At 46.5% G+C, this 27,143-nt stretch overlaps 2 protein-coding genes and 1 pseudogene across 4 annotated transcripts in view; all 3 read left to right on the top strand.

The window, feature by feature from the left end:
- LOC114638085 (H-2 class I histocompatibility antigen, L-D alpha chain-like) overlaps positions 1–27,143 on the top strand; it is a 52,687-nt gene that overhangs the window by 11,451 nt on the left and 14,093 nt on the right. Inside the window, exon 7 of one of the 2 annotated variants that reach the window (XR_003713821.1) lies at positions 16,699–17,124. The exons of the other annotated variant lie outside the window; for it this stretch is intronic. The gene's annotated coding sequence lies outside the window, so the exon portion shown is untranslated. Of the gene's footprint in view, positions 1–16,698; positions 17,125–27,143 lie in introns of those variants that run through there. 2 annotated transcript variants of the gene reach the window in all.
- On the top strand, positions 3,518–7,476 carry LOC114638087 (H-2 class I histocompatibility antigen, L-D alpha chain-like). Of its 2 annotated transcripts, none has more exons than XM_028786448.1 (7): positions 3,518–3,590; positions 3,768–4,037; positions 4,260–4,535; positions 6,082–6,357; positions 6,485–6,601; positions 6,781–6,813; positions 7,169–7,476. In XM_028786448.1, exons 1-7 carry the CDS (start codon positions 3,527–3,529, stop codon positions 7,198–7,200), a joined length of 1,068 nt encoding a protein of 355 aa, XP_028642281.1. In that variant the 5' UTR covers positions 3,518–3,526; the 3' UTR covers positions 7,201–7,476. The 2 variants fall into 2 exon arrangements, with proteins under 2 accessions (XP_028642281.1, XP_028642280.1); XM_028786447.1 differs by having other exon boundaries at positions 3,527–3,590; positions 7,196–7,476.
- On the top strand, positions 13,163–17,124 carry LOC114638084 (annotated as a pseudogene).

Here is a 27,143-nt window from a genome sequence, read left to right as displayed (position 1 = left end):
CTCTCTCTCTCTCTCTCTCTCTCTCTCTCTCTCTCTCTCTCTCTCTCGCTCTCTCGCTCTCTCGCTCTCTCGCTCTCTCGCTCTCTATCTGTCTTTCTATCTCCTGCTGCCTGTGAATCCATATGTAGAACTCTCAGTTCCTTCCCCAGTACCATGGCTGCCTGTGTGCTGCCATGCTTCCTGCCATGAAGAGAATGCACTGACCTCTCAAACTGTAAGCAAGTTCCAAATTAAATGTTTTCTCTCATAAGGTTTTATGTGTTCCTGAGATCTCTTCACAGCAATGAACTGTGACTAAGACATTTTCTTATGTACTTTATGCATAGAAGCACCATGATTTATTAGCCACAACCAAACTTCCATATGAGTCAAGACACCATAAAATTCACTTTGCCTGTGATGACCATTACCGTGTAGGTTAGTCCATTGTGGACATTACATTTTATGTACTTCCCATATGCTAGTTACAATGACCATGCCTTTAGCTGCTACCTGCCCCCTGTTAACAATTAATGCACTGTATGTAATTTATCCAATTCAGCAGCAGCATCTCTAACCCTAAAGTTTGGCACAAGGAAAAGGACAACGACAAAGCTTTTCAAATGTTCTGGTGCCCCCTCGATGTTATGTGTCTGATAGGATCAGTGAAGGGCATGTCTCCTGAGCCTTCCCATGACAAAGAATTAGGTTTTACACAGCATAACTACTCTACCAGTGCAATTTCCCTGAGATTAAAATCCCTCTAGCAACAGTAAGAAAATGGATACTAGGCAACATCAATTCCTTTTCAGTAGACCATATTTTGATAAACGCCTCAGCCAAAGATTTAAAAACAGTCACTACTACTTCTATATTAAAGCTATAATCACGACAATAGTCTGCCTTTGTTTCAACAGGAGATGGAAAGCTATGAAATCCTTCAAATTAATAAAGACTACACTTAACCAGAGGAGACCTCCTGAAAATCTTGGCTGGAAAACTGCTATCCCAAGGCCCACAGCTTTTACATATGGAGAGCCACAGGATGCTCTCTACACAGTATACCAAAGAGACACTGGCTCTGAGTCACATTTTTCCCCCTCACAGATAAATCTCCCTGGTTTAAAGAAATGTATTTCATCTTCCTGGTCTTAACATACCTAAAAGAACCAGCTAGTCTATGTTCAGACAGCACTTATATGGTCAGCTTACACCCGTGACTAGCCTGCTCATATGTCAGACATGGTGGTGACCCTCTTTCCCAACTATTAATTAAGATTTCAAAAATACTTTAAACTAGAACATATCCATTTTTAGTCAGCCATGTGTGGTCACACTCATCCCTCACCAGACCTCTCTTTGATGGCAACACTTCAGCCAGTAAGATTGTCACAACTGGGGCCTTTACTCTGTCACCCCTTACTGCTAAAGAATTCCCATCAGATAACCATATTAACCTGAAAGAGCTACAGCCAAATTCCTCAATACCCCATAAAATACCTCAAACACATCCTCAGAACTTGCTCCTTCTGTGCCTCCCTAATTCGAATCCCTGCTATGCAACAATTGGGCACCAACCTCAGAGCCCTAAGGTTAATGCCATCTCGCAAGAATGATGTCACCACATCCCATTGCTCCATACACAAAAATTTGTATTCACTACTATTGATACCTATTCCCAATTAAAAACCTAATTAATCACATGTTCTCCAATTTTGCTATTATAAGGGTCCTTCTCCATATAAAAGCTAATACCGGACCTGCATTCAACAGCCATCAATTCTACACTTTCTGCAAGTCTTGGAAAACTGTCCACCACACTGGTATCCCTCACAACCCTCAGAGCTAAGCTGTCATTGAAAGAACAAATCAAATACTTTAAAAAATAATTAATTAAACACAAGGCTTCCTACCACCAAATACCAAATTAAACCTGGCATTATTGACACTGAATGTGTTCAACATCTATGCCACTCAAGACAAACCTCCCATTGTCTATCACTGGAGTCAAACACCACCACATAATACCACTCATCCTGGTGAGATGGAAGGACCCATTTGACAGGTGTTGGAGGGGGACAGATTCCCTACTAACAGAAGGAAGGGATTTGTTTCTACCTTTCCAGAGGAGCAACCTCACCCTATCTGGGTACCAGCCTGCAAGATCTGACAGGACCCCTCCAGTCAGAAAGACATCACACCTGGGGATCACAGAGAAAACAAAGAGGAGACCATGCAGGCACCCAAATGCACACAACCAGATCACCTGGAAGGACACTCACTTCCTCATTGACACAGCTCGATGCAGCTGTTTCCCACCCCACCTCTCAAACCCCGGAAAGACTCCTTCTGTGTCATTCTCATGGCTGTTTTTACCCTCCTTAACACCATGCTGGGGTTAGCCCCTCTCCTCCTAACACTATGCTTTCCTTGTTTTATGTCATGGAAACATATCATGGGAAGAACCAGATAATCAGGACTGGAGACTGCTCACTAGCAGGATGTCAGAAACCCATTATGATTCCTGTACACCAAATGCCACATCCAGTGCTGATTCCTTTGCTTGCTTTCCTTGACAATCAGACCATCATACCTTAAGCACATTAACACCTATGGAGGATGTCCCTATTGGTCCTGTAAGTAAAAAATGGGGACATCCCACACTACAGATAAACCACCCTACCGTTCCTAATGTTAACCAAGCTTTGATAAACACTGGAGAACACTGGAACAAAACATAGAGAATGGGGTCCATAAAATTTATGTTCCCTTTGATACCAAACCCTCTTCCCTGTGGACAAGGGGGTCTAAATACAGAGACACTGACACAGGTCCACATGAATAATCTCAGGACTGAGAATGAAGATCCTTGTAAATAAAACACACCCATCTGGAGCTACAGATGCTTCATCTGGGAAGAAACAAGAGGATTCTGAGTTTCAGCCCAAGTCTGAGAAGGAAGATACTGAGGAAAGAGGCAAAGTCTCCCATGGAAGGTGAACACAGAACCTGGTCTTTGTGGGGTCCGTGTGTGACTTGCAGGCCCGCGCCTCTGCTTTAAGGAGAAGCATCTCTCCACTGCATTCTCAACCGCTTGTGTCTCCATTGTATTCCCCTAAGTGACTTTTCTTCTAGAAGAGTCAAGGATCTGACTTCTGAAGGGATGAAGAAAGAGGAAGGGTGGAGTAGAGGACACAGAGAGCCGGGCCTGCGGGTCTCTCCTAGTGTCCAGACAGCTTTAGTGTCCAGAAAGCTTCTGGGTCAGAACTAGGAGACACCATGACAAACAGCGCTCTGTCCACAGCACAGGGTTCAGGCAAAATCTTAGTCTCCAGGCAGTGAGGTCAGGGGTGGGGAAGCCCAGAGCTGGGGATTCCTCATCTCCCCAGTTTCACTTCTGTTCCTACTGTGTCCTGTCCTTCTTCCCGGACACTGAAGACACACTAGCAAGTCCCAGCCCCAATGGATGACACGATCTCGGGGAACCAATGAGCGTCGCCACAGGCAGCCCACAGGACTAAGACGACCCAAATCCCAGATTGGGGAGATGGCGCTGAGCACGCTACTCCTGCTGCTGGTGGCTGCCCTGGCCCCGACCCAGACCCGCGCGGGTGAGTGCGGGGTCGGGAGGGAAACGGACTCTGCGGGGAGGGGCGGGGGTGGCACCAGGGAAGCCGCATCCCCGAGTTGCCCACCCGACCCTCTGCCCCTTCTCCACCCGAATCCCGAGGCCCGCCCCTGCACCCTCCCGGCCCGAGCACAGGGGTCTCAATGCGCGCCGCCCCCAGGCTCACACTCGATGCGGTATTTCGAGACCTTTGTGTCCCGGCCCGGCCTCGGGGAGCCCCGGTTCATCTCTGTCGGCTACGTGGACGACACGCAGTTCGTGCGCTTCGACAGCGACGCGAAGAATCCAGGATACGAGCTGCGTGCGCCGTGGGTGGAGCAGGAGGGGCCGGAGTATTGGGAGCGGAACACTCGGAGAGCCAAAAAGGCAGAGAAGATTTTCCGAGTGAGCCTGAGGACCCTGCTCCACTACTACAACCAGAGTGAGGGCGGTGAGTGACCCCGGGTCAGAGGTTACGACCCCTCCACGTCCCAACACAGGGGCTGGAGACATCCTGGGTGCCAAGTCCGAGGTCCGGGAGCAGAACTGACCCTGGACCGGTTTCCCTTTCAGTTTGGAGGAGTCTGAGGGTGGGCACAGAGTGGGTGGGCAGGGCCGGGGCGAGTGGGCAGGGCTGGGGCGGGTGGGCAGGGCTGACCACGGGGTCCCACAGAATCTCACACAGTCCAGCACATGTATGGATGTGATGTGAGGTCGGACGGGAGGCTTCTCCGCGGATACATGCAGCTCGCCTACGAAGGGCGCGATTACATCGCCCTGAACCAAGACCTGAAAACCTGGACGGCAGCGGACATGGTGGCCCAGATCACCAGACACAGGTGGGAGCAGACTGGTGAAGCAGAGATACACAGGGATTACCTGGAGGGTGAGTGCGTGGAGTCGCTCCGCAGATACCTGAAACTCGGGAAGGAGACGCTGCTGCGCACAGGTACAGGGGCCTCAGGCAGCTTCTCCCTCTGTCTTTGGGCTCTGGGCTCAGTCCTGGGGAAGAAGAAACCCTCAGCTGGGGTGATGCCCCTGTCTCTGAGGGGAGACAGTGTCCCTGGGTCTCCTGATCCTCATCACAGTGACTGCACTGACTCTCCCAGGGCTCAGCCTTCTCCCTGGACAGCTCGCAGCCTGTATCAGGAGGAAAGGAGAGAATGTCATGATATAATAATAGTGGCTCCCTGCTGTCAGCCGTGGTCTCTCCCAGGGTTGGTTCTCTGTCCACACCCATTGTCTGTGGACACCTGTGTAGCTGAGTGTGTCAACCCTTACACCTCAGGACAAGAAGTCTCCTTAACCTGATGGGAGACATGGACTCCTTACACTGTGCTGTTTCCCTTAGTTTCTAGAACTTTCCAAAGAATACATTCTCAGGGATCCCTCCTGTCTGTGGGGTTTGCGTCCCTTTCACTTTCCAATTCCATCTATTCTTAGAGTGGTGAATGGTCACGTGAGCCCTTATGGGGTACCCTGGAGGAATGTAAACTGCGGGATTTCTTTTTTTCTCTTCTGTTTTTCCTTTTCTTTCTTTCTTTCTTTCTTTTTTCTTTACCTTTTTTTTTGAAGGCATTATTTTGCTTCTAGTCAGTTTTTGTCTACACTAGAGTGATCCTGTTTCTCAATGTCCTTGTATTATCGTTTGTATCAGTCTCCACAGATCCCAGGGGAGACTGCTAATCTGGACAATCAGACAAGTTAAATTAGGGTTCTCAGTAAAGGAGAGATTCTTGTGAGCTTAATGGTTTCCAGTCAGAACTAAACATCCAGATCCCTCCTCCTCTTCCTCTGCCCCCACAAATTACAGTGCTCCCCCTAGTGAATCAGGAATTGGACTCTCTGAGAGACAGGGTCTTCTGCAATCCAGGCCTGGAATGAATGGGAAGATCCTCACACCCTATGAGCCCTCTGAGTTCCAGTGAGTGCTGCACTAGGGTCCACAGCACACTCCAGGGATCCTATGTACCCTGTATCTTGCCACCCCATGGGCAGGGCCAGGAAATCATTTTCTCTGGCTGAGTGTTAGAGGTTCACTACATTTCTGCTACATACTTTGTGATGGCAGTTTACTTGGACTGACAGCTATGCTGGTCAACAAGATGAACACAGTGGTTGAGTTTCAGTGTTGGCAGCCTACCAGTAACACATGGCCATAATTTATAATTTAGACATGAACTCAAACACATTAAATTACTTGTTTTGCATTCCATTGTCCATTCCATGACTACCTATTTCATGCTATAGAACATCACGTAAGGATGGCCATGCTGGCCCATTGGGCATGTATGATTCCCTCTTAGCTTCTGAGTCCACCAGAAAATGGGCAGTTCTGTCTTGAAGTGACCAGCTCAACCTGCAGGTCACTAGTGCAATGACAGTTGAAGTGTCAGACAGACACATAGTTCAGTGTCATCATTGATTTTAACTGTGTCTTGTGTATATTTCAGTTTGTCTTGTTAATTGTGGGACTGCATACATCTTCTACACAGATCCCCCAAAGGCCCGTGTGACCCATCACCCCAGATCTGCAGGTGATGTCACCCTGAGGTGCTGGGCCCTGGGTTTCTACCCTGCTGATATCACCCTGACCTGGCAGTTGAATGGGGAGGACCTGACCCAGGACATGGAGAATGTGGAGACCAGGCCATCAGGAGATGGAACCTTCCAGAAGTGGGCATCTGTGGTGGTGCCTCTTGAGAAAGAGCAGAATTACACATGCCATGTGTATCATGAGGGTCTGCCTGAGCCCCTCAGCCTGAGATGGGGTAAGGAGTGTGTGGGTGCAGAGATGGGGTCAGGGAAAGCTGGACCCTTCTGCAGACCCTGAGCTGGTGAGGGTTGAGACCTGGGGTCATGACCCTCACCTTCATTTCCTGTTGCTCTCCTTCCCAGAGCCTCCTCCATCCATTGATTCTAAGATGGCAATCATTGCTGTTCTGGTTGTCCTTGGAGCTGTGGCCATCATTGGAGCTGTGGTGGCTTTTATGATGAAGAAGAAGAGAAACACAGGTAGGAAAGAGCAGGGTCTGTGTTTTCTCTCAGCTTCCTTTAGAATTGTGCTCTGCTCAATAATAGAAAACACAGTCACACCCCTCATTGCTACTGTCTCCAGTGTGGGTCCTCTCTCAGTTCTGGAAACTTTTAGGGTTTGAATCTTCCTTTCATTCTCACAACTTTCCTTCTCACAGGTGGAACAGGAGGAGTCTATGCTCTGGCTCCAGGTAAGTGTGGGTGGCCGGATTGTCTTGAGGTGATTACAGTGAAGCTTGAGATGATGGGGAGTTCTGGTAACCCATGATAGATTCTTTAGAGAAATCTTCTGGGGGGCCTGTGTTGTACCTTGATATGAGTGTGTGTGAGTGTGTGCGTGTACGTGGGGGGGGGGGGGCTGTGTGTGTCTGTGTCTGTGTCTGTGTGTGTGTATGTGTGTGCATGTTTTGTTTTACCATAGACAGGGACAGCTCCCAGAGCTCTGGGGCCTGATTGAGGTGGGGAAATGTGGACATGACAGGGTTTCATGAGATCCCAGAATCTGCTGTGTGTGAGAAGTAGGTTGTTGGAATATTTTCTTCACAGTGATGGTTCCTGACTCTCATTCTCTAGCATGAAGAGAGCAGCCTGGCATGGACTGAGTGACACAAGGTGTCTGATGTTCCCTGTGATTTTATGGGCTCAGTGTGAAGAACTGTGGAGCCCATCCTGCCCTGCACACCAGAACCCTGTCTCTGCACTGCCTGTGTTTCCTTCCTCAGCCAACCTTCCTGGGCTGAAGTAGAAACTAAGAGTTCTTTAGAAAGTTGGTTGGATATTGTTTTGCTGGGGCAGACATATGAAATATTTCATTAAACTGGATACAGGTGTGAAAGGCTAAGGCTGGGCTGGAGAGATGGCTCAGAGGTTAAGAGCACTGGCTGCTCTTTCAGAGGTCCTGACTTCAATTCCCAGCAACCACATGGTGGCTCACAACTATCTGTAATGGAATCTGATGCCCTCTTCTGGTGTGTCTGAAGACAGCAGACAGTGTGCTCACACATAAAATAAATAAATTTAAAAAAAAAAGAAAGAAATGAAGAAAGAAAGAAAGAAAGAAAGAAAGAAAGAAAGAAAGAAAGAAAGAAAGAAAGAAAGAAAGGCTAAGGCTGATTCATGAATGAACATTTTGCTGAAGCAGACACAGGAGAGAGGATGTTCTGCTAAAGCAAGCACATGAAAGGACACAAGATGAAGGATTCTTTGCTAAGGACACACTTATATTGGTCTGCCTTACATTGCATAGTTGAACTTCATTTGTTGGAGTGTCATAGAGAGAAACGCACCAAAAAACTTCTGGCGGTGTACTACAGTTTGCTGCTGTTTCCAAGGACTCAGGCTGATTGAATGCATGTGCTGAAGCAAGACACGTGGAGGACACGTGGTGTTTGGAAAATATAAATAGGACTCCATGGAGTGACAGAGACAGAGCTTGGCTTCCTGGTACTGCTCACTGTGCAACACTTGTGAGTCTTGTCTCTTCGCTGATCTTCCCTTTTCTGAGAGAGGATCAGCTGAGAACTTCTCCTGGTGTGCCTGTTGGTCCCTCCTGCTGACTGGAGATGAAGCTTGGCTGTCTCTGCTAGGTTGTGTCACAGATGTTGCTAACCAGACTCTACCAAACTGGACTGCTGGTGTATCCATGAGGCATTTGTGAGTGGATGGAGCTGCCCCTGGTGACATGTGAACTGAACTGCTGATTTCCAGACAACACAGACGGGAATTGCTCCAAAGAAACTTTCTAAACAGGTCCACTTACCTCCCCCAACTCCCCTGTATTCTTTCTTTTCCACTATTTCTGGTGTGTGGTGGGTTTCAAGGAAAGTTAAAGTTTTTAAGAAGCATCATTAAAAATAGGATTTGAAAAATTAAAGTTACACTGGAATAAGAGGATAAAAGGGTAGATTGCTGAATATAATTTTAGACTAAAGAGTATAGTCTCAAATAGTTTTACATTGGTTTGGATTTTTGTATATTGAGAGAAATTTATGCTTATATTTTGCTGCAACATACTGTATACATGCATCAACTCTTGTTTATGGTATTGTAAGTATGTGACTCATTTTATAATGTAATGCACAGTTCTGGTCCTTCAAAGACACTATTGCAAAGAGTTCAAGATAATTAAGAAATGCAAGTGGGTAGTCAGTCAACCAAATTTATGGCCATGGCAGATACTAGTTTTGTTATTTACAAGACTAAGCTTTCTTTTGCCTCTTGTCACTGTTTCCAAAGTTTGACAGATAGTAGATAGCTAGAAACAAGCAACATTTGCCTATTCTGATATACTATGGATAGATAGGTGGTCTTCGAAAATCTCAGAGTTCTACAGGTTATGGCATTTAAAAGTATTCTATTAACATGAGGATTACTACAACAGTGAGACAGGATTGTGTCTAGCAGCACACCTGTGAAGCTTTCCCTATGCTCACCCAGGACGAAGCACTATAAGAAGGTATGGCCCTGTTAGAGTAGGTGTGTCACTGTGAGTGTTGCCTATAAGACCCTCATTCTAGTTGCCTGGAAGTCAATATTCTGCTAGCAGCCTTCAGATGAAGATGTAGAACTCTAGGCTCTGCCTACACCATGCCTGCCTGCATGCTGTCATGCTCCTGTCTTGATGATAATGGACTGAACCTCTGAATCTATAATCCAGCCCCACTTAAATGTTGTCATTTATAAGACTTGCCTTGGTCATGGTGTCTGCTCACAGCAGTAATGCCCAAAGACAACTCCCATTCAACTTCAGAGAGGATGACGGGCATTGAAGATCCTTCTTCCATGTCTTCATGTAGGCTTTCTCACAGGTGGAAAAGCATGTAAAGTTCTTCTGGATGTAAGTTTGATGAGAGCAGGGCAGCATGAGACCTGAGACCCCTGGAGAAGTGCAGACAGGAAGGAGGCCCTGGAGCAGTTCAGTCAGCCTGGATCCCCTTTACCCTCAGACTCTGAGGGTTCAGGCTCAGTTATCTTTTATTTTTCCACCAGGGGGTGCTGTTGCCCAAGAATGTGATACTTCTATTCCTTCTTCAACAGGTGAGACCCTGGAGTGTCTGCAGTGGGAGGGAAGATGGGAAAAGGGGGCACCTTTCTTTGCAGGAACATTCCAGTTGTTGGGATGTTATGGTCTGTTAAAGTTAGCATTCAAACCTCTGAGTAGAATTTATCTTGTTCATCTGGAATCAAAAACAGACATTGGCTCAAGTGCAAAGATGAACACTCACTGTGTCTTCTTCCTGTGATGAGGCTGTGATCCACTGTGCACAGTAGGTCCATAAAATGAAATACCTTTTGCATTTTTAATTTTATTTTTTTTTTGCAAATTGTCTTTCAGTACAGTCTATTTTAATCATCTATTCCTGTCTTGCTACAGTGTGGCTTCATTGGCTGATGGTGTAGTGTTGTCTAAACAGCCCTGTGCCCTCAGCCCTGGCCTCACACTCTAGATGTTTAGGAGAAAGAGAGGGAGTATTTTTCAAATCATAGTTTTTAAATTTGATTTTTATTAGATGTATTTTTATATGAGTATAGGTACACAACCATTGGGTCCATGGAACAAAAGTTACAGATGGTTGACAGCCCCCATGTGCTGATGGAACACACACTGGATTCTTTGCAACAGCGACAAGTGCTCTTAGCTGCTGAGCCATCTCTCCAGCCACTATTGGAATGTTTACATAAGGAAACCACAGCTTATTCACAACCTGCTGTGTGGTCTTGTTGGAGGATCTGTGCCACTGGGTTGGACACTGAGTTTTTGGTTGGTTGGTTGGATGCTTGGTTGGTTGGTTGGTTGGTTGGTTGGTTGGTTGGTTTTTAGAGACACATGGTTTCTCTGTATAGCCCTGGATGCCCTGGAACTCACTCTGTAGACCAGAAATCCACCTGCCTCTGCCTCCCAAGTGTTGGGATTAAAGGCATGTGCCACCACTGCCCGGCTAGGCACTGAGGACTTAACAGACTTCAACTATTCCCAGTGTCTCAACCTTCTACTTGCAAATCAAGTCCTGAGCTCTCAGCTGTTCCTCCACCATGCCTCTTCTCTGCCATCATGGACTCAAATCCTCTGAAACTAGAGAACAGATTAAACACATTCTTTTATAAATTGCCTAGTTCACAGTGTCTTTTTTTGTATTTTTTGGGGGGTTTTGGTGTTTTGTTTTGTTTTGTTTTGTTTTGTTTGTTTTTTGTTTTTGTGTGTGTGTGTGTTTTGTGTTTTTTGTTTTGTTTTGTTTTGGGGGTTTTTTTGTTTTTTGTTTTTTGGGGGTTTTTGTTGTTGTTGTTGATGTAGTTTTGGGTTTTTTTTGTTTTTTTGGTTTTTGTTTTTTTGGTTTTTCGAGACAGAGTTTCTCTGTGTAGCCCTGGCTTCCCTGGAACTCACTCTGTAGAACAGGCCGGCCTTGAACTCAGAAATCCACCTGTATCTGCCTCTCAAGTGCTGGGATTAAAGGGACAGTGTCTTATCATACCCATTAAAAACTAACTAAAGCTAGTGTGGTGACACATGTCTTCAGTCCCAGTGTGGTAGACTGAATAGGTAGCCACATAGACTAACATGCTTGAAAGCTTGGCCCACAGGAAGTGGCACTAGCAGGATGTGTGGCCTTGTGGGAGTAGGTGTGGCCTTGTTGGAGCAAGTGTATCACTGTGGGGGTGGGCTCTGAGGTCTCATATGCTCATGCTAGCCCAGTGTGGAATGAGATCCTCTTCCTGGCTGCCTTTGGATCAAGATGTAGAAGTCTCTGCTCCTCCAGCACCCTGTCTACCTGCACACTGGCATGCTTCCTGTTATAATGAACTAAATTCTGAAATTGTAAGCTAGCCCCTCTTACATGTTTCTCTTAGAAGTGTTGCCTTGCTCATGATGTTTCTTCACAACAATGAAGCCCAAACTAAGATATCCAGCACTCCGGATGAAAAGGCGGGTTGTATCTCTGTGAGTTCAAGGCCAGCTTGGTCTACATAGTAAGTTCCAGGACAGCCAGAACTGTGCAGACATACCTTGTTTCAAAACAGAATAAAATAAAATAAAAAAAAGAAACAAAGACAGATCCTTTCTGTGGAGCTGCCTTACCCCAACAGCATCCTTAGGTTGGTCAGGATGAAACCTAAGAGCATAAAGTTCCCATGAAAAATACTCCCAGCACCTAATAAGAGTGGTTCACAGTAACAGGTACAGCTGAATCCTGGTGAGGCTGCTGGGCGGCTGGGGACACCTGCATAGAGAGGTGACTGGAGTTCACACCTGTGCTCATGCACATCTGTCACTCTGTGTGATGAGTGACTCTCATCAGGAGTCCCCGCCCATCTCTGCTCTTCTTTCCTACACAACTCTGTATGGCTTGGATTTGAAGGGATCAAAGAATCAAAAAATGTATAAATTTAATCTTTCCCACACTACTGATCAGGGATGAAAACTCACATCACCAGTGTGTACTCTCTGGCATGAGAATCGTCTTTCTTCCAGTGTCCACACTGAACAGGCCTGAGGATGATCACATCTGTTGTCCCACACACCTGTGACATTCATGTCCCTCACCTCAATAGATCATAAGTGTGAGTGAAGGTCAGAGAGGAAGTGAGAGGGTTACAGATTACATAACTTCTACCACACTGTCATCACTATTCTGTGTTATAGTCGGTGATAGTTCCTATCCTACAGTGACTGAGTCACTAAAGTAACTGTACCATGGGTGTGTGTACACAGGGCAAGTGCAGTGTAGACAGAGATCAGTGTCCTTCTCTCTGGGATCTCCACAGGGATCTCTCTTCAGTGGACTAGGGGATCTACTGTGCTGAGACAATGACTCAGGTTTACATGGTCAATCTCAGGACTGGGAATAAAGGTCCTTGTAAATAAAACACACCCATCTGGAACTAGAAAGGCTTCATATGGAAAGATGCACAAGGAGTCTGATTCTAAGCCTGAGGCTGAGAAGACAGATCCTGAGGGAAGAGGCAAAGTCTCCTCTTTACAGATGAGAATCTTGCACTCAGGCTTAGCAGTGTGAGTTGTCCTCTGCAGGTGAACAGAACCTGGTGCCTGTGGGGATCATGTGGGGCTTTCAGGCCAGAGCCTCTGCTTTACGGAGGGGAATCTCTCCTCTGCTTCTCCAACTGCTTGTATCGCCATCTTATTCTCTGAAGTGGCTTTTCTTCTAGAAGACTCCAGAGTCTGACTTCTGAAGAGAAGAAGGAAGAGGAAGGGTGGAGGAGAGGACACAGAGTCTGGCCTGCGGGTTTCTCCTGGTGTCCAGACAGCTTCTGGGTCAGAACTTGAAGACACCATGACAAACAGAGCTCTGTCCACAGCACAGGGTTCAGGCAAAGTCTTAGTCACCAGACAGTGAGGTCAGGGGTGGGGAAGCCCATGGCTGGGGATTCCTCATCTCCCCAGTTTCACTTCTGCTCCTAACCTGGGTCAGGTTCTCACAGGTCTCACCCCCATTGGGTGACGTGATCCCGGGGAACAAATCGTCACTATGGGCACTGGTTATAAAGTTCACGCAGCCCGTGGGACTCAGACCCCCGGGATCCCAGATGAGGGCGATGGCACCGCGCACGCTGCTCCTGCTGCCCTGGCCCCAAACCAGACTCGCGCAGGTGAGTGCGGTGTCGGGAGGGAAATGGACTCTGTGGGAAGGGGCAGGGGCGTCACCGGACCCTCTGCCCCTTCTCCTTTCGCGCCCCGAGCCCTGCTTCCCTCCTGGCCCACACACCAGCCCAGGATTCCGGGAGGAGGTCGGGGTCTCACCGCGCGCCGTCCCCAGGCTCACACTCGATGCGGTATTTCGACACCGTCATGTCCCGGCCCGGCCTCAGGATGCCCCGGTACATTATCGTCGGCTACATGGATGACACGCAGTTCGTGCGCTTCGACAGCGACGCAGAGAATCCGAGGATGGAGCCGTGCGCGCCGTGGGTGGAGCAGGAGGGGCCGGAGTATTGGGAGGAGCAGACACAGAGAGTCAAGAACTCAGAGCTGATTTTCCAACGGAACCTGAGGTCCACGCTCCACTACTACAACCAGAGCGAGGGCGGTGAGTGACCCCGGGTTGGAGGTCACCACCACTCCACATCCTGACACAAGGGCTGGAGACGTCCCGGGTCCCAAGTCCGAGGGGAGCAGAACCGACCCGGTACCGGTTTACCTTTCAATTTGGAGAAGTCTGCGGGTGGACGGGGCTGACCGCGGGGTCCCGCAGGCTCTCACACTTTCCAGCGAATGCATGGATGTGATGTGGGGTCAGACGGGAGCTTCCTCCGTGGGTACTGGCAGTACGCCTACGACGGCCGGGATTACATCGCCCTGAACGAAGACCTGAAAACGTGGACGGCGGCTGACACGGCAGCTCAGATCACCCGACGCAACTGGGAGCAGGATGGTGCTGCAGAGAAATTCAGGGCCTACCTGGAGGGCGAGTGCATGGAGTGGCTCCGCAGATTCCTGGAGCTCGGGAAGGAGACACTGCTGCGCACAGGTGCAGGGGCCGCGGGCAGCTCCTCCCTCTGCCCTCGGGCTGGGGCTCAGTCCTGGGGAAGAAACCCTCAGCTGGGGTGATGCCCCTGTCTCAGAGGGGAGAGAGTGTCCCTGGGTCTCCTGATCCTCATCACAGTGACTGCACTGACTCTCCCAGGGTCAGCCTTCTCCCTGGACAGCTCCCAGTCTGTCTCAGGAGGGAAGGAGACAATTTCCCCTCATATAACAATGGCGGCTCCCTTCAGTCAGATTGTAGCCTCTGTCATCCGTGGCCTCTCCCAGGCCGGGTTCTCTGCCCACACCCACTGTCTGTGGACACTGACTCCTGTCATGCTGAGTGTGTCAGCCCTTACACCTCAGGAACAGAAGTGTCCTTTACCCGATGGGAGACATGGATCCCGTTCACTAGGCTGTTTCCCCCAGTTTCTAGGACTTTCTATATAATACATTCTTGCAGATCACTCCCCATCTGTGGAGTTTGCATCTCTTTGACAACCCAATTCTTGCTATTCCTACAGTGGTGAATGGTCACATGAGCCCGTATGAGGAATATAAACTGTGGAATTTCTTTTTCTTTTCATCTCTTTTCTTTTTCTTATTTCTTACCTTTTTTCTTTTTCTTGTTTTTAAGGCATTATTTTACTTCCAGTCAGTTTTTGTCTGCACTGGAATGATCCTGTTTCTCCATGCCCTTGTAGTGTCATTCGTATCAGTTTCCACAGACTAGATTAACACAAGTTAATTCAGGGTTCTAAAGGAGAGATTCTTGTGAGCTTAGACTGTTTCCTGTCAGAACTAAACATTCAGGAGCCTCCTGCTCTTCCTCTGCCCCCACAAGTTACAGTGCTCCCCTTAGTGAAAAGAAATGGGACTTTCTGAGAGACAGGGTCTTCTGCAATCCAGGTCTGGAGTGAGAGGTAAGATTCACACTCCCTGTGAGCCCACTGTGTTCCAGTGAGTGCTGCACTGGGGTCCACAGCACACTCCAGGGATCATGTGTAGCATACATGTATCTTTTTGCCTCTGAGGCAGGGTCTGGGAGTCATTTTCTCTGGCCAAGTGTCAGAGGTTCACATTTCTGCAACAACCTTTGTGAAGGCTGTTCACTTAGACTGAGTTATGCTGGTCAGCAAGATGACCACAGTGGTTGAGTCTCAGTGGTGATACCTTCCAGGAGCATATGGCCCTAATTTCTAATATAGATATGAACACAAACACATGATAAATTACTTATTTCCATTCCATCTTCCATTCTTTGACTACCTGTCTCATGCTATAGAACATCACATAAGGATGAATATGTTGATACACTGGCTTGTGTAGATTCCTTCTTAGCTTCTGAGCCCCCAGGGGAAATGTGCAGTTCTGTGCTGAGGGATCAGCTCTACCTACTGGTCACTAGTGGGATGACAGTTGAAATGACAAACAGACACATAGTTCAGTGTCATTGATTTAGCTGTGTCTTGTTTAGATTTCAGTTTGCCTTGTTTAATCTGGGATTTCTTGAATCTTCCACACAGATCCCCCAAAGGCACATGTGACCTATCATCCCAGATCTGAAGGTGATGTCACCCTGAGGTGCTGGGCCCTGGGCTTCTACCCTGCTGACATCACCCTGACCTGGCAGTTGAATGGGGAGGACCTGACCCAGGACATGGAGCTTGTGGAGACCAGGCCTTCAGGGGATGGAACCTTCCAGAAGTGGGCATCTGTGGTGGTGCCTCTTGGGAAAGAGCAGAATTACACTTGCCATGTGTATCATGAGGGTCTGCGTGAGCCCCTCAGCCTGAGATGGGGTAAGGAGGGTGTGGGTGCAGGGATGGAGTCAGGGAAAACTGGAGCCTTCTGCAGACCCTGAGCTGGTCAGGGCTGAGAGTTGGGGTCATGACCCTCACCTTCATTTCCTGTACCTGTCCTTCCCAGAGCCTCCTCCATCCACTGACTCTAACTTGGTAATCATTGCTGTTCTGGTTGTCCTTGGAGCTGTGGCCATCATTGGAGCTGTGGTAGCTTTTGTGATGAAGAGGAGGAGAAGCACAGGTAGGAAAGGGCAGGGTCTGAGTTTTCTCTCAGCCTCCGCCTCCTTTAGAAGTGTGCTCTGCTCATTAATGGGAAACACAGCCACACCCTGCATTGCTACTGTCTCCAACTGGTTCTGCTGTCAATTCCGGAAAACTTCCTAGGGTCAAAATCTTCCTTGAACTATCCAGATTTTCTTCTCACAGGTGGAAAAGGAGAAGACTATGCTCCAGCTCCAGGTTAGTGTGGGGGACAGGATTGTCCTGAAGCCATTGGCATGAAGCTGGAGATGATGGGAAGCTCTGGAATCCCATGATATCTTCTCCATTTTAATCATCCGGGGGGCCCTGTGTCAGACCTTGCTATGATTATTTCTCTGTATATTTTTTATCCTAGGAAGGGACAACTCCCAGAGCTCTGATATGTCTCTCCCAGATTGTAAAGGTGACACTCTTGGCCTGATGGGGGAGGGGCAATGTGGACATGATTGGGTTTCAGGAACTCCCAGAATCCCTTGTGAGTGGTGGGTTGTGGGAATGTTGACTTCACAGTGATGGTTCATGATCTCATTCTCTAGCATGAAGACAGCAGCCTGGAGTGGACTGAGTGACAGACACTGTGTTCAGGTCTCTCCTCTGACATCCAGAGCCCTCAATTTTCTTTAGACAACAGTGCCTGATGTTCCCTGTGATCCTATGGGCTCAATGTGAAGAACAGTGGAGCCCAGCCTGCCCTGCACACCAGGACCTTGTCCCTGCACTTCCTGTGTTCCCTTCCACAGCCAACCTTCTGGGTCCAGCCAAACACTGGGGAACATCTGCATCCTGTCAGCTCCATGCTGCCCTGAGCTGCAGCTCCTCACTTCCACACTGAGAATAAGAATCTGAATGTGAACTGGATTGTTAACATCTTGACCTGAGGGTTCATTGCTTGTTAATTTAATGGATTGAGAATATTAGAGGTTTTTTTTTTAAGAAATAAATGGCAGATGGAGAACCTTCCAGAATCTATGTCACTATGCTGTGTGTATCTGTTGTGACAAGATAAGTCTGTGTGCAAGTGTGCTCAGTCTGTTGTGATCTTTGATGAGGTCACTCCTGGGCTGTGTCACCTCTGGGCTCTGCTCTCTCCATCACTATGAAGCACATGCTGAGAGTCTCTGATCACAAGAACACAGAAAGTCCAGAGCCTTGTTTGTCCTCAGGATTATGAGTCCTCAAATCTGAAGATCAGAAACTCAACTGGGGACCCTTTAATGTGCAGGGTGCACAAGATAAGTCACACTGCATTTCCTCCCATCCATTTGCTTTAGCTACTAATGATTCAGTTGTGCAGCTGCCCTGGGTGCTCCCTGTCCCATGCTACTGTTGTGATTTCTGCTTCTCTTCCTTCTTTTCAGTGTCTTTTCCAGAGTTCTCAGGTATTGGATGTGATTTTCTGTTTAACTCTCAGGAGAACATCTGAAGCTGAGATAATTGGCTTAGATGTTTCAAAACCTATTTTTAATAAGGGCTCTTAAATGCTTAACCTCCCTTCTAGCCCACCACCCACAGGACATAGTGGAAAAGAAAGGTTATTAGGATAGGACGGAAGCAGACCCGTTTAAAAATGTTTCTTTGGAGCAATCCAGAGTGTGTTGTCAGGATGTCAGCAGTTCAGTTCTTAAGAATCAGCAGCAGCAGGTCAATCCAGAAGAATCTGGGAGTCTCAGCTGTTTGCTGTTTAGAAGTAGTTCCTTGGGGCAATTTCAATCTCTAACTGACAGGATACCAGCACTCCAGGTCTGTAGTGTCAGGATAGCAAACACAAATCATCATCTGGGGCACAGCCCAGCAGAAACAGCCAGACATCCACTGAATCCGCACGAGTCAGCAAGGGTGACCAGGAGCAGCAAGGACACCAGGAGAAGTTCTTTGCTGTGACTCTTTCATGAAGCAAAGAGCAGCAAAGATGAAGACATGAGACCAATGTAGCATTGCAAAGCCAACTATACAAGCCCACCATTGTGTCCTATTATACTTCCTCAAACATCACATGTCCTCAGATGAGACTTGCCTTCCAGAAGTCTTGCTTCAGCAAAACTCCACACGAGTCTGTCTTAGCAAAACTTTATTTGAGTCTGTATCAGCTGACATATCCAGAAACTTCCACTTCAATCTGCCAATCAGCCCAAGTCTTCAGAAGCAGGAAGAATCTGCCAGAACATGAGCAGAAGTTTTTTTATGCATTTCTCTCTATGGAGTCATGAGAAATGTTGACTAAAAAACAATGATAAAGTTTACCAATACCATGCAGCCTTGACAACTGTCTGTTGGGTTTTATTTATATTCCTTCTAAACATCATGTGTCCTTTCACCTATGTCTGCTTCAGCAAAACATCATTTGACGTAACTGACTTCCTGAAGGAACCAGAAGTTTCCACTTTGAGAACAGCAGTGCTTCTCTAGCTTGGGTACCGCCCCCTGAACACTTTATACTCATGGACTATCTTATCTTTTAGCAGCTTGTGTTCTGGAGTAATTCTCTGGAGTCTTTTAATCTCTGTTGCCAGCTCAGTGAACCTGTGGCTGGCAGCCCTAACTTGGGTATGCCGGATGCGGTATTCAGCATAGTCTGCCTTAACGTCCTGTTCATAGGCCTGTTGTTGCTCTGCATTGTGGATGGCTCTGTATTGCAGGAGACCAAAGTACTGCTCATAGGCCTGGAACCATTTGAATTTGTATTTATAGTACTAAAGACACTGGAGGCATAAGCTTAGGCAAAATCCTTCCAGATCAGCGAGAATGCTTTCTTTTCTTATCTATATATGAGATATCTTTTTACAAGCCTGATTCTACTGCTAAACTGCAAGCTTTTTAGAAATCCCTTGCTATCTGTGTAATTCAATCAAGCTAGTATGCCTTTCTGTTGAGTTCCTCCAAATCCAAGAAGGCTCCTTAGCTCTCTTTCCTAGATTTCTGTTTCATCTATATCCTCCCAGATGCTTCTCTGTTACTCTTGCAAGCTCAGAGAGGAAATCCCCATCACTTACTCGGAGCTCCTTCCAGAGAGGCTTTTCTGTCTAAGGTCAGGTTGCTTATAAAAGAAGTCTACCTCCTCCCATACACCCTTGGCAGACTGAGTCATGTTGATGTAATGGGTTTTTTCTGCTCAGGGATTGATAGCTATTTTTTTTTACCCCCTTTTCTCTGGCATCGGGCCCATGGGTTAGCATGAGAAGTCCTTCCCAGATGCAGCTGGCTTTTGCTGAGCTGCCATTTTTGTGGGGCTTCTGGGGACTGGAGGGGACTTAAGGGGTGTTTCCACCGTGGACAGCTCCTGTGGTGTTTCACCAAGGCTGCAGGCTGAAGCAGGAAAGAAGGTGTCACAACCGTGGACAGCTCCTGTGACAGCTGCAGGCTGAGAAGATATAGTGGAGCTGCCATTTTAACAGGAGCTCCCATTTTGGACAGCTCCTGTGGGACATTTTACTGAGGTTCCTGTTACTGGAACAGGAAGGAAGGGCCTGCTCTCACTTGGACAGATTTAGCGTTAGGGACTACAAGAAGCCAAGATAAACCCTTTCTCCCTAAGCTGTGTCTTGTCAGTGATGGAAAATGGAACTGTATTGGTTACTTTTCTTTTGCTGTAATAAAACATCATGTTCAAGGAAACTTATAGAAGGTTTATCTGGGGATTAGGGACCGAAAGAGTTAAGAGTCCATCATCGTCATGACAGCAAACACCAGGCATGGCAGCAGGAACAGCTGAGAGCTCACACCTCCAACCATGCCCCCCAGTGACGTACTTCCTCCAGCAAGGCCATGCACCCTGAGATTCCCCAAACAGCAGCAACTCAGAATTAGTGTTCAAATGACCAAGAATATGGGGTCATCTTATTCAAAGCACCACAGTAACTAACACAGACAGTGACACCCAAGTTCTCAGTGCAAATATGGGATCTTCCAGCTGTAATGTCAGGGAAATGTTAGCGATCTCCAAAACCAGACAGGAGCTGATCCGATGTAATCACAGTAGGGCCTATTTATTTGAGCTAGCTCAGACCAGTGTACCACACCATGCAGGACAGTTTTGGTGATGAGGAGCCATGAATATCTATCAGGGGAAGGCTTTATAGTAAGCAGCAAGTGGGGGGGTGAGTGTGCAACCATCTAATTGGGAAGTTACTATGGCCTTAACATGGTTGGCTAGTGCTAGGAATCATATCATAAACTTAATTTCTGCTTCCCTCTGTACTGGTGGTTGTTAGAGGATGGGCTTCTAACTGGGGGTGCATGTTTGTTGGGAGAATAACTTAGAGACATAGGTCTTGTTGGGGATTAACCTAGAGACTAGAGCTAGCCTCACATCTGGTTGGGAGGTAACTTGGAAACTAATGCTAGGTACCTGCCTGTTAGTTTGCCTGAGTTCAAGTTCTCTAAAATAGAGTCTGAATTTAAAAGATTTGGCCTCTCACAGGTGGCAGCTGGCTGACACTGCCACAGGTGGGACCTGGACAAGAAGTCCTGGTTCTCCAGAGTCACCTAAGGCAATGCTGGTACCTATCTGTCCAGGAAACACCCTTTCTAATGTCATGGTGGACACCTCTTGTATGTGCCAAGTCCAGGAATGAAGGAACTTTTTAAAGGAAACGTTCAAACCCAGTGGTCTTCAAGGGACCATGGAGATGGCTCAGAGTGTAAAGGTTCTTCCACCAAGCTTAGCTCCCTGAGTATGATCCACTAAAGCCACATAGTGAATGGAGAGACCTGACTCCTGTAAGTTATCCTCTGAGCTTCACGTGGGCATCATTACATGCACATCCCTACACATAATTATTAAATCGATGCAATAAAAATAAAACAGAAATCACGATTGTTTCATGTTGAAGGAAATGGAAACACATATGTATAAGGACACGTATGTATAAGGACAGGTATGTATAAGTTGTGTCCAGTTTGCCTAATGACTTTCAAGTGGGCAAATTTTCCTGTGACTGAAATAAACATTGTGATAGAAGCTGCCAGAAGGATTAAAGGACAACCCAAACAAGAATCATCACAGAGGTTTTTAAACTGTTTTATGTGTTATGTATTTATACTATTACTTTATGTGTATGGTGTGCGAATGAAGGCACTCCCCAGCTGTGGTGTGTTGGTGATAGGAAAGTCAGAAGACAACCTTGGGGAGGCAGTTCTCTCCTTCCATGTAGGTTTTGGGGGACTGAACTAAGGTGGTCAGACTTGGTGGCAAGCACCTCTACCTGAGTAACGTAACCATCCTGCCCTGGGTGCTACCACTTTGTTTTTGGAGGTGTTGATGAAATCAAACCTGTGGCCTGTGGCGTACAAGGTGGGCACTCTAGTCACTGAGTCACATTCCCAATGTTTGAAAACCAGTCAGCAGACAAGGACTTTCTGTTATTTCAAAGAACTGTACTAAATGAAGCTTTGGGATAAAGATGGAATTTGAGACTATATGTTAAAAACAGACATGGATGGAATAGAAGAAGCACTTTGGCAATGTAGCCCACTGATCTGAGGACCTAAATCTAGGAGAACCAGGCCTGAGGAGGAAGCTTTTGGTTTCTTTGGAGACTCAGTTGTGTCCTGTGATGTTTTTCTGGAAACTGCCTTATGAGAGGATGGGTTTTTTTGCTGAAGAACACACGTGGTGATATTCTGGAAGCTGCCTGGAAAAGGGGCATGTGATGTTTTGCTAGAGCTTGAGAGATGTCCTCTTGGGAGAACATGTGATGTTTGAAAAGGGTGTGAATATAACCCAACAGACCACAGACGATGCTGTGTAGCATTGGTTTGCCTTGCAATTCTTTGCCAGTCTTTGCTGATGCTGGTCTTCAGTGACAATGCTGTGGCATTGGTTAGCCTTGCCTTCTTTGCTGATCATTTGTCATAACTTTGTAGAGAAAAATGAACCAAAGAATTTCTGGTGGCGTTCCAGCAGCTTCTCCCTGCGTCTCCAGACTCAGGCCAATTGGTAGAACCTCAAAGTTTCTTCTGATTTGAAGTGCCATTGCTGACTTGTGTGAACTCAACTGCTGATATCCTGACAACACAGATTGGACTCACCCCAAGGAACTATTTCTAAACAGGTCCACATCCTCCTTTGCCCTGTTAACCTTTCCTTTCTACTACCTCTGGTGGGTGGTGTGCTAGAAGAGAGGTTAAAACATTTAAGTAAGCTTATTAGAGTAGGTTTTGGAAACTATAAGCCTACACAGGGCATCTGGAATGTTCCATGTGTGGGTTATGTTACTTACCAATGCTCCATTGGTGCTGGAGGACATCAGACATTTGGGTAGACTGAGCACTGTGGGGACAGATTGGGAAGCTCCTTCTCTTGGACTCTGTGACCCTGAGGAACCCAGGGATTCTCCTATTCAAGCCTTCTCTGTAGGCTAGTTAGGTAGCTCAGGCCTGAGTGAGGCTCTGTGGATGCAGAGAAAAGAATTACAGAGATCCAAGGCATAAAAATAAAGATGGTGTCACTTCTGAGTAAAATAATGGAGCTGGAGAGATTGTTCAGAGGTGAAGAATGCTTACTGCTGTTCCAGAGGACCTGGGTTCAGTTCCCAGCTCTCACCCACTTGTAACTCCAGTCTCAGAGGGGATAGGGTGCCGTCTTCTGGCCGACTGGAGCACTCTATGCATGTGACGCACAGAAATGCGTGGAGGAAATCACCCACATATATAAAAATATTTTGTAAAAGAACAAAAAAGAAATGGAGGTAAATAAGATTTCTGTAGAGAAAGAAATCCCTGAATAGTATTGGGGGTCATCACAGATGTAGGACCACCTCCAAATCCTAGTACAGGACTCTAGGGTCCCCCACACTAGATGTACACACTGGTCTTAGGGATTGAGCGACAGAAGGGAAAAATTGACACAACTCCCCCTACAGAGTGGTCTCTGATGCTACTGGTCTATGAAGCCTATGTGTTCGTTCATTTATGCTGTTTGGGTTGCTATGTCTTCTTCAAGGTTGACCTTGAATTCCTTTTTTCTTTTTAAAGATTTTATTAGGTAATGTTCTGCCTGCTATATATGCTTGCCCACCAGAGGAAGGAGCCTGAATCTCATTATAGATTGTGGTGAGATACCGTGTGATTTCTAAGAATTCAGCTCAGGACCTATGCAAGAGCAGTTAATGCTCTCAATTCTGTGTCATCCCTCCAGTTCCAACCTTGAATTCTTGATCCTCCTGCCTCATCTCAGCATGCCAAGTGCCAGGATCAGACATGGTGTGTGTGTGTGTGTGTGTGTGTGTGTGTGTGTGTGTGTGTGTATGTCACTAGAGAGTGTGGTGTTGAGTAACAATCAGGTGAGGAGCCCAAGGTGTAATCTCACTCAGAAGTTGTATTTCAGCCAGAAGATCATAAGAACCCATGAAAACCGCAAAACAGGATTTGGAGTTGAAGGGAAGAATCCCTGGCTGCTCTAAAGATCATTGAATAAACCATAGTCTCTCTGTGTCAATTATTTGGGAGCAAGCTGGGTTAGAGAAAAACACCACTTATTAATTTCATTATATACAGCTTGACACACAATCAACACAATCATGTCTCCTTGTGTCATGATTAACTTCCAAATGAAATCAATAACCAGGTCATAATAATATTGAAACAGGAGATTACTATCACTCCTACAATCGAAAATGCATTATAAATTAAGAAAAAATGGCACTGTCTTTTGAGGGAGATTCTTTTAGTATCTCAAATTTAAGTATGATAACCATTGATAACTCTCTCCATTGATGCTACATCCTATGATAAATAAGCAGAAAAGAAAAATATAATATCTGTATAAATATATTCTTATCCAAATACAATAGAAATGTTTGTATCATTTATAATTCTCATTTCTGCAACTGGTCAAATGGCTTTAGCAGGTAACCACATATGTTCAACAAGGCCTCTTTATTTAGAGAAATAAGGACTCTGAGACTTGTCTTATTTGCTAAGGCTTTGGTCAAATGCTTTTGTCTGATTCCCTGACTAACTCATAACATATAATCCCATTTATTTGACACTATTTTCTGCCATGTGATCAGTTACTACTCCTCTGCTTCATATGTCTGTCTTCTTCAGTGTTCTGGGACAGATCTCCTGCTTTCCTGACTGATATTTATAACTACCTTCCTCTACTACCCATTCTGCATTTCCTCCCTTTCAGCAAGGACCTCAGCAGGTCTTAGCTCATTTCTTGGAGTAGTGACCTTACTGCCATTCTTAAAGAGTCTGTGCCCTTTGTCATCCTGCCTGGATTACGCTGTTGTAGTTTTCCATTGACTTTAATCACAGGATATGTTAGTACTAAGAGAAACCATAAAGGATCTCCTGCACTCCAGACATGATACTTCTTACCTCCATTGTGGAGAGGCAATCTAATTTCCCCCATAGGTGATCTACATCAATCACACCTCCTAACACTGCCATCCTTTGCTTAGCCTGATGGCTATATCTATCTATACAGGAGAGTAAGGGTGGGACTTCAAGGCTGAGAGAAGGCCTCTGGAGGAAGAATCAGAGCCAGGAGGATTTGCCAGCATGACATGGAGAAGGACATGTACCAGGTCTGTGAGAGAGAGGTAAAGAACAGGTCATGTGGGGAAACATAGGCCAATATTTGTCACATTTCAGAATAGCTGAAAGTCAGCCAAGCTAAGAATCAAAGCTTATATAACTAATAATAATAATGTCTCTGTGTCTTTATTCATCCACTGGCAGATCCAAGAAAGTCCCACTATTCATGACTCAGCCCTGTAGGCTGCTGTCACCTAATTAGCACTGTAACTGTGTCTTCAGACAGTCACTTCATCTTTCTATAAAGCCGTCTGTTTCAGGTTGGTGGACTAGAGGACTCCATGACCATGGGCCCACTATCACACTTTTGCTGTGAAGTGAGTTCCTTGGTAGGAATATCATGTGGAACTCTGTGTGGAATAGCATGATGGTGGACAAGGCATTCTGTAAGTTCACTGATGGTGGCTTCAGCAAAAGCATCATGTGCAGGAAAGGCCAATCCAATTCAGAATCTACTCCAATAAGTACCAAGTGTTGTCCTTTCTATGAAAGACCTGGTTCATGTAGTCAACCTGCCACCAGATTGCTGGCTGGTCACCTGGAGGAATGGTGGCACATCTGGGGCTCAGTGTTGGTCTCTGCTGTTGGCAGATCTGTCATTCAGCACCAGCTATAACCAGGTCAGCTTTGTGAGTAAAAGTCCATATGGTTGAGCCCATCCATAACCCCCATTTCTGGTGCCATGGCTGTTTTGTTCATGTGCCCACTGGATAATGACAGAGATGGCTGGTAAACAGACTGACTGTCCCCAGAACGGACAGCATTACAATCCATTTCTTGGACAACCCTGAAAGAATTTTGTCAAGGGAAATCTTGATTATTGACTGTCTCCTGAGCTAACACCTTTTGATGAGCATGTACATGCGACACAAGTATCTTCACACCCTTTCTCCATTTGGAGAGATCTATGCACATGCTTTATCCCCAGATGATTCCAATCATGATCTTTCTAATTCCATGTCCATCCAGCCAATCCATTGGCCATAGCTCATGAATTAGAGAACAACCACACACCTGGCCATTTCACCTTCCAAATAAAATGTATTACCATGTGTATGGCCTGTAATTCCACCCACTATCAAGATTTCCCTTGACAAAATTCTTTTCAGGGTCGTCCAAGAAATGGATTGGTTTTTTTTGTTTTGTTTTGTTTTTTCGAGACAGGGTTTCTCTGTGTGTAGCCCTGGCTGTCCTGGAACTCACTCTGTAGACCAGGCTAGCCTCGAACTCTCGAACTCAGAGATCCTCCTGCCTCTGCCTCCCAAGTGCTGGGATTAAAGGTGTGCGCCACCACTGCCCGGCCCAAGAAATGGATTGTAATGCTGCAGCTGTCCACTTCTGGTTCCTGTACAACATGCAGAACCGTCTGCAAGTCAGGCCCTAGTCTCTTCTTCCTGAGTCTTCCAGTAATAAGGTTCCTCATGAGGCTGTAGGTGCATGCTTGGCAGCAGATGACACTGTAACAGGAGTAGACACTGTAGGCATTTGGGTAAAGTCTTCATGTAACTTCCTGTTCCTATAGGACCTGTCCAGGCCCAATTCCTATATATCTCTAACATTTGATAATAGTTTACTACTGTGTGTCCTAGTTTATGATTTGGCTGGTCAGATGACATCCAACTCATTATGGGCAGCACAGGCCACAAGGTAACTTGGTGGCCCATTGTCAAATGTTCAGTTTCTGAACAGGAAGCTTAAGGATTCTTTGGAAAATCAGTTCTGTTAAGTATCCCTGATGACCAACAGAAAGGGACTGTATACTCCTGAACAAGACCACAACCAGCACAGCTTCCAACTTCTGAAACAGAATTAAACTTTGAGCAGTGAAGGAAACTATCAAAAATAGCAGGCTGTTGAAAACATATTGGAACGAGGAGCAAAGCTGCAGCTCCAGCAAGTAGTAGAACTTGTCAGCTTCAGCCATGGGGTTCTAGTGTCTTCAGAGTCAGAAATACAAGAGAGAGATTATGAAATCTATCCTGCAGCTAAGAATTACCACTGAGGTCAGAGACAAGGCAAGAGTCTCCCTGGATGGAGGCCCAGAAAGACCTCTGTGTGAACCTATGAAAGTGAAGCCTGGACTTCACTGGAGACCTCAAATGTTGGGGATGCCACAGTCACAGGACACCTCAGAAAGATAGGTGCTAAGAGGAAGCAGAATCAGCCCAAGAGAGAGAAAAGTGTTGCAGTCAACAAGCTGACAGGAGTTGGAGATCTGAAGAGTGCTTTGACATCAGACATGGAGATGCAGAGTTTGGAGTTTGCCCAGCTGGTTTCTGGTCTTGCTATGGTTCAGTATTTCCCCACTATGCCCCTTTCCTACATTTTGGAAAGATGGTGTACATCCTGTGCCATGGTGTGGGGGGAAGAATGTGATCTCTCTGCTTTTTTATTTTGATTTTACAGGGGTTTACAGCTTAGGGGTTGCATGGGTCTCAGA

The sequence above is a fragment of the Grammomys surdaster genome, unplaced genomic scaffold (assembly GCF_004785775.1).
Source record: "Grammomys surdaster isolate TR1022 unplaced genomic scaffold, NIH_TR_1.0 125504, whole genome shotgun sequence".
In the NCBI taxonomy this organism is placed as follows: domain Eukaryota; kingdom Metazoa; phylum Chordata; class Mammalia; order Rodentia; family Muridae; genus Grammomys; species Grammomys surdaster.
This window is presented reverse-complemented; position numbering and strand designations above follow the sequence as displayed.

Bases quoted from the DNA above. Each gene is read 5' to 3' on its own strand.
- LOC114638087 (XM_028786448.1), top strand. From the start codon at position 3,527: ATGGCGCTGAGCACGCTACTCCTGCTGCTGGTGGCTGCCCTGGCCCCG. The intron at 3,591-3,767 runs GTGAGTGCGGGG...CGCCGCCCCCAG, and splicing joins CCCGACCCAGACCCGCGCGG to GCTCACACTCGATGCGGTAT. The intron at 6,358-6,484 runs GTAAGGAGTGTG...TCTCCTTCCCAG, and splicing joins GCCCCTCAGCCTGAGATGGG to AGCCTCCTCCATCCATTGAT.